This window comes from Triticum dicoccoides, chromosome 3A (assembly GCF_002162155.2).
Source record: "Triticum dicoccoides isolate Atlit2015 ecotype Zavitan chromosome 3A, WEW_v2.0, whole genome shotgun sequence".
NCBI classification, from domain to species: Eukaryota; Viridiplantae; Streptophyta; class Magnoliopsida; order Poales; family Poaceae; genus Triticum; species Triticum dicoccoides.
Genome location: NC_041384.1, coordinates 694,712,332 through 694,719,984, shown reverse-complemented (window position 1 = coordinate 694,719,984; position 7,653 = coordinate 694,712,332). Strand labels below are relative to the sequence as shown.

The window sequence follows — 7,653 nt, the reverse complement described above, 5'->3', positions numbered from 1 at the left end:
AATGGAGACTGAACATATCCGGTCATCGTGCGTGTCTACTAAAGTCTGCACTGGATCAGATGTTAATTACATAGGAGCTCTTACTAAGCAAGTCTGTGCTCCATACAACAGATGTATGAATTGTACAACAACCAACTCAAATATGTTTTAATGATTCAGTATATCAAATCTCACAAAGAGAAAGCTATTAAAAAAATCAAGCAGAAAAGAAATATGATAAAGCCTACAAAGGTTAACTTGCCTCATGAATGCATAATTTGTATATAGACTCCAAGTTTGTAACAACACTATCAAAGAAATTCCATTAGAACAGAGTAAAGTTTTTGCTTCTAAGCTGCATATATCATATTGGATCAAGTGATGATCATAAAATTAAAAGGTAGATCCATGTAGACAAATGCATAGCTTTTGCTTGTAAGGAACATAATTAACAGTGTGATGCTCTAAAACGACTAATCCACTTTCAATAAAATATAAAGAAGAGGTGCTTGAGTTTGTTGTGCAGAAGTACACCCATGTCTTTCGTGAATTGGACTGTATAGCACCTAGAAATCCTAGCCATCCAAGTAATATAAAGGTATGAAACTAAAGAAAGCACACCATCAAAATCCCCAAGAATAAACTCTAGGCTATAATTTCTCATTATATCACAAATCTCAAATTGCAATAGCACGACAAACAAAAATCCTCAAAAACGAAAACCTACTCACGTCTTACTCCTTGCAAACCAGCAATCAGTCAGCCATATTGCCTAGACTGGCAACTTCGCAAACAATGGCGGTTACCCAAGCTGATACAAACTGCCTTGGATTGCAATTTGGTCAAGCATGGAAGTTGAGATTTGAACTACCTCCTCCTCAGCCAAGATGGTTTGTGGCGTGGTTGGGCAATGTAGATTCATAGATTCTAGAGGATGGGATTGGGGATAGGCTACGTGGATTGTTTTAGATGGTTGCCACGTGAAGACTGAAAAAATGAAGGGAGGAGGAGCACCAGAGGAGGAGGAACGAACATATGTGGATGATGCGCCGGTGCTAGTGTGAGGCAGGATGGGTGGAGGAAGGAGCATGCGAGATTTTTTTTTCTATAACGAGGAAGACATTCTCTTTTTGCGGGGGCGTCGAGGGAGATATTATGCGCAATAGTTTGCTAGAGTGGACGTGGGACATCACGTGAGACTCCTGAAATCTCCTCCAACGGCTCTACATATTTAACATCAAGATCAGACGGACAATTTTCTTAGTTTTCAAGGATTAATGTGGAGCCTCTTATGGTGCGTCCGATTAGTATATATAAGATATAAGATGCTCGAACTTTTAACAAAAAATGTTCAGGAAATTTCTAAAGAGTTCACCAATTTTTTTAACATTGTTTGTACAATTAAGTAAAGTATTATATCTTATAGAAATGATCATACATTTTTAAAAAGTTATTACACTTTCAAAATATTAATATTATATTTAAATATAGTTCCCATGTTTTTTAAAATGTTAGTGCAATAAAACATGTTTCTCATATTTCCAAAAAATGATCTAATAATTTTATATAGTCTCAAATATTTTGGGAAAATGTTCCTGTAATTGAACAATGATTCCGTTATTTAAAAAAATGTTTGCTAATTTCAAAAAGTTGTCATGACTTTTTAAATTGTGCTTGCATAACTTTTAAGATCATTCATGGATTAAAAATGTATTCGTACTTTAGAATGATTTGTTTTCAAAATTAAGTTCTTTCATTTTATAAAAAAGTTACATATTTATTTTGGACAAGAATAAACAAAAAAATAAAAACCAATAAATGAAAATAGAAGCAAAATTAAATGAAACATAAAATTCAATAAAAGGGAAAGCCAAAATAGTAAAGTTAGAAAAAAAATCAAAAGTACACCAGATAAAAATGAAAAAAAACAAAACCCAGAGCACATGGGCTAGCCCAACAACAGTGCATCATGCCCGTCGTATCATTATTCTGTGCCTTACACCACTCAGAAAGAAATTATTCCATGCCTTCCGCATGGAAGATCCACTGTGCCTCCCCACGGTTAACACACATATTGCGAAGAAATGCCAATGTTTAACAAGAACTGGATTTAATCAGTCATTGTATAGTTAAATATCATACTCCCTCCGATCCAAATTAATTGCCGCAGCTCTAGTTAGCATCTTTCATGTAACAAGCTAACGAGTCACGACGCAGTGATAGGTGTGTGCTTTCCACATCTATGGAATCCCGAGTTGCGCTTTTTTTGTTACTTTATGGAACATGTATGTCACAACAATGCGGAAAACTTAGAGGCCGACTAGGCACGAACTCGTGAGTTGCACAGATATGATGGGTGCAGAGAATATTCCACTGAGCTAGTAGCACATTTTTATCTCAAAAAAAGTTATCAACACATTTTTGATAAATATGGGTTTAATACCTATCTATATCGAGGTGAAAAAAATTAAATTCAAAATTTGTTTAGAAAAATTCAAGCGCAGTGAGCACATTTTTATCTCAAAGATCACCTAGGTCGTGGCTAACCACAACAAGAGGCTCCCCAGATGGCACTCTTGCCCAGACTGGGCCATTAAGCGCAATGACTACTTATAAGCTTGGCCCGGAAGAAAGGAATGCTTTGGCCTGAACTTGAAATTCACCTGTAATTTGAATTTGCTATATGTGGGTGGTTGGGTGGATCAATGTAACAAATATCCAATTCGAGTGAGAAACTCACACATGTTTTCGTACTTTCAAGGGATCGAGGTCTCAAGGCTCATCCGATGTGTCGATGAGATCTCGGGCCTTGTCGTAATGGTCGTTTCGCTGTTCATAGAGGAACCCCACCTTGTAGTATATCATACGCTGGGAAACAACAATCTCTAGGATCAAGCGAGTGGATGTTCCTGGGAGTTATGCGATTACGAGCTGGGTGTGGTGGTCATGGATAGTGTTGTAAGTACGTGGGCTATGCTGCCTGCGCTTGTGAAGCTAAAGCTCCGTTCCATCAAAGCAAAATAGCTCACTAAGCTGTGACAAGTCTTGCTGAGCATTGCTAGCTAGTGCACGACCATATAGCTAGCTAGCCTTCAAAGACAGAAAGGCGGAGTAGATGGACTTCCACGTCTATTAAGGTTTGTTTCCTGCCGAAAATGAAAATTACAACTAGACACGTTTCTTTCATAGAAATGACTATTGCATGCTCCTTTGCTTAAAGTAATCCTTTACTAATATGAGAGAATGTTTAAAGCTAGTTGTACTAAGGGCACACCTAATACATTGGCTCTTAACTCGTCATTCTAGGTGGTGAAAGAGTTTTAGAGACAACCACCCAATGCATTGTCTCTTTATGTTTTTATCTAAATGATGTTACATTCATTCGGTATAGGGTTCATGTTAGTTACGGAGAGATAGGAAGGAGAGAAACATAGGGCGAGAAGGCACACCGGATTAGAGCATCGGTTACACTACATACAGAAACATGGTTAAACTTTATCTCCACTAACATACAACTCCTCACTCACCCTTAATTGATGTGCCACATTAACATTTTACCTACAAACCCATGCTAAGAGACAAACATCGGAAGACCCTATGCTAGCTCCAATGCTAAATGTATTTGAGTAGCACGAGAAAGAAGCGACAGAGGATGACACATGTGTCTTTTCCCGTTTTGAATTTTGATCTGCGACACCTGCCTGCTCGCTTAATTGTGCCACCCTGCATATGCCGACTACCCTTTCTACACATATTGCAATTGTATTTTCAGGGCAACTATTGATGAAAATGCTAAATGGAGGCGAAGCTCCGTGGAGCTCTTTATTTTGAAAATTTAACAAAAATCACATTTTGAAGTTTCCAAAAAATCTTAAAAAAAATACGTGTTCATACGGATGTGTAATACATGTGTGTAAATTTGAAGATGATATACATTACTGTAAGAGCTACATAAAATAAAAAATTGTGATTTTGAAATGGTGAACATTACACATATTTTTCACTATAAAAAATGCACGAATTTGTCTTTCTTGTGTATCTCTCAACATAATGGCATTTCATTGTCAGAACTTACACACATGTAAAACACATCCATATGAACGCATATATTTTTGTCCAGAATTTTTTGAAACTTAATAATATATTTTTTGTTTTTCTTTTAAAAAAAGCTCCATGGAGCTCGTCCTCCAAAATGCTGCACTCAACTATTGATCCATAGTTTTCCACCAAGCTCGATAGGATTTTCTCAAGCCCTACTCACCAACAATTTTATGGGTGACTTTCACCTAATATGCAGTAGCTATTTTTTTTGTAAAATGTTTCATAAATACTCCCTCCGTTCCATAATATAAGAACGTTTTTTACACTAGTGTAGTGCCAAAAACGTTCTTATATTATGAGACAGAGGGAGTACTTTTTATGGGCGACTTTCACCTAATACACAGTAGCTATATTTTTTTGTAAAATGTTTCATGAATACTTTTTAAGTGTTAATTTGTTTTCCATTATTTAGGCTACATAAAATCATTTCCTTCATGTCTAAAGTTTTTGATCCAATATACAAATAATAACTCAAATATATTGCTTATTTTGTGAACACCGAAATATGTTTCGTATTGTGCACCACTTGTTTAATTGACATGGATTTTTTCTTCATACTAGAAGTTTTTTTCTTCGAGTATACATAAAAATCCATATTGTGCAAGAAATTATTCCACCAAAGTGGCTTTTTTTGCAAACTAGTAGATTGTTTGATCTAGCATTTTTTCATTGACATGACTTGTTGCTCCATACAAGCAGTTCCTTGGTATTTCATCATGGAAGAAATAGCTACCCTTATTATGCATTACTTTGTTCCATCAACATTATGTAATGTAATGTAAATGGTATCATTATGTAATAATGTGATGGGTGTCATATAGTTTTTCATCATGTGCTCCTTTGCTTAAAGTAATCTAGTAGTCATGGCTTCTTTTCCTAACGGACTCCAATTTTTTTTGCAATGATAACGTAATCATACCCTAATAATGAAGAATCAATATAGAGTAATTGCATGAAGCCGACTCTAGTGCTGATAGCATTTTCTAAGTGGCATGAGAAAGAAGCGACACATGGTGACACATGTATCTTTTTACAAGTTTGACTTTTGATGCCCTGCCCTCGCGGGATGTTATTGCGCTTCAAGGATGACTTTTGTTCTTCTCGTTTCAATAACCAACCTTACATATGAGTTCCACATGTCAAATTAGTTGTACCCTACCTCTCGGGCTCCTCCTTCTAGACCCCCCCCCCTCCCCCCAAATGCATTCGCCTGTGAATGGTGTCCGCAAAGCGGCAAACTATAGTTTACTATTTTTTTTACCCTTTTATTTGTGATTTCACGAAATACTTTTCACTATCAGTGTAAATCATTTTGTAAGTATACAAGAAGTAATCTAAGAAGCTATATGAACAAAACTATAAATAGATGATATTTTTCTCTTGATCTATTAAATTTCTAATTTTTCATTTATTAAAGCAAACTCTATTTTAATTTATTATTTAGATATATAAAATATTTTTTGGGAAGTGAAAAAATATATACGCTAATGGGCCGCGCAAATGGCCAGCCACATTTAATCTACCCATCGAAAAAAACTAACTTGTGCTTAAGGCGAGGCTAAAGGCCTGAAACGGAGAGCAGAATTGTATCACGTTCGTTTCCTAAAAGGAATCATTTAACTTTGATGTCAAAAAAAGAATCGTTTAACTGCCTACCCTTTCCGTGTGATACGGAAGATTTGCATCGCGTTCGTTTCCTAAAAAGAAAAAAACAATTGCATCGCGTTTGTATCTTTCCTAAAAACGTTTTGCATCGCGTTCGTTTCCTAAAAGGACTTCGATTTACTTTCAAAAAAAGGACTTCGATTTTGCCGCGTGAAACGGAGAAAAAAATATTTTCCATCGCGTTCGTTTCCTAACAAGAATTCGAATGTCCCGCCCGAAGCCTCTCCGACTGGTAGCCACGGTACGCGCACGCGCCCCCCGGCCGTCGACTACAAATAGCGCCACCAGCCGCAACCATCTGCAGCTTTGCCACAACAGATCCCATGTTGCCACCCGGTGTAGTGAAATAGTGACGGCGATGTCGAATCACGCCGTCGCCGCTGCCGCCGCTGCTGGCCTATTGGTCATGCGCAGTGTCGAGGCGACCTCCAGCTGGTTCTCCGTTGATCCCGCGCCGCCCGACGCTGGGTACCAGTTCGCGGTGTTCGTGAAGTGCTACGTGAAGCGGTCCCTGGAGTTCCGCGGACGCGGCCAGCCCCCGATCGTGAGGCAACAGCAGTACATCGGTCCAAGCAACGGCTCCGCCATGAAGTTCCTCGTCAGAGACCTCTCCGCGCTCCAGAGCGACGGTGCCTGCCGCTGGGCGCTCCGCAGGATGCTGGCGAGAATGCCCCAGCTCCGGGTGCTCCGCCTCGCCGACGACGAGTGGGACCGCGTCGTACCCTCGAACGTGGTGCCGCAGATCGTCCGCGTGGCGTGCAGCGACCGCGCCACCCGTGGCTTCACCTTCCGCTTCGTCATGGAGGTGGACCGGCAGTTCATACATGATGAGCAGGCTCTCCTGATGGCGTGCAAGGAGAGGGACCTGGGCGGCAGCGACAAGCCCGACAACTGCCCGATCTGCTTGGAGGGACTGGATGGAGAGCCCGCCGTGCAGCCGCCGAGGTGCCCGCACGCGTTCCACCGCCGGTGCATTTTCAGGTGGTTCTGCCAGGCGACGACGTGCCCGATTTGCCGCAGCGACGTGAGGATCTGTGCCCTGCCGGAGTTTCTTGCTCTCTAGTAGTGTACTCATGAGACGTACGGTTCAAGGCCGAACAGAGCAGCAGCATCCAGTCTCCTTTTTTCTTTCTTCCAAATATCAAAGATTCGTCGTCAACATTTCTGTCAGTTATTCCCTTCTTTGTTAGGGATTCAGTCGGTTATCTGTTATGTTCGTTGAAAGATTGTAAGGTCGTTGTCATATTTCATCCAGTTATCCCTTCTTTGTTAGAGATTTCTCCCTATAAATTATAAAATGAATCATAATGCAGACTTGTAATAAAAATTATCAAGCACCCCCTCCGTAAAGAAATATAAGTTCGTTTAGAAGTAGTTATCTAAACGATCTTACATTTATTTATGGAGGGAGTAGTACTTGCCGGCGCTTGCGATGCGCCGTCCCGTAGTCCGGCCGGCTGCGGCTGCCTCCCAAGCTCCGCCTTTCGCGGCTGCTTCTGCTCCGGCTTCCAGGCAACCAATGTGTTTGCGTCTGTGTGCTGTGTGTGAGCGTGTTATGGAACTAAAATGATCTACACAATCTGAACAGTAGGGGAGGTGCATCATGTACATTATGCTGCATCAAAATCCTGCTTTTGAACTGAACCTGTTCGTTGTTATGCTTCTGAAGGTTCAACGATTTTCTCTGGATTTCTCTTTGGTGTCTGAGGACGAAAGGAATACATTCTTTTAGATGTTCCTGTATTTTTTTTTTGAGGAGAGAACTAGACTGGGAAAATGAGGTAACTGAAGCAACAAGTTTGATTTTTTATAACTACTCTCATGATAGAGTCATTATGCATGGTATATGTGCTTTTGAGTTATACATCTGCAACATCTAAAAAGTTACATTCTTTCTACTTTTGCAGG

General features: G+C 39.9%; 1 protein-coding gene across 1 annotated transcript; it reads left to right on the top strand.

Moving 5' to 3' along the window:
- The first annotated feature begins 6,103 nt into the window (after window positions 1–6,103).
- On the top strand, window positions 6,104–6,808 carry LOC119272927. Its single transcript, XM_037554271.1, has one exon. The coding sequence runs from the start codon at window positions 6,104–6,106 to the stop codon at window positions 6,806–6,808; it is 705 nt and encodes a 234-aa protein (XP_037410168.1).
- The last annotated feature ends 845 nt before the right edge of the window (window positions 6,809–7,653 follow it).

What these genes read in the sequence shown, in the direction of transcription:
- LOC119272927 (XM_037554271.1), top strand. Translation starts at nt 6,104, where the DNA reads ATGTCGAATCACGCCGTCGCCGCTGCCGCCGCTGCTGGCCTATTGGTC.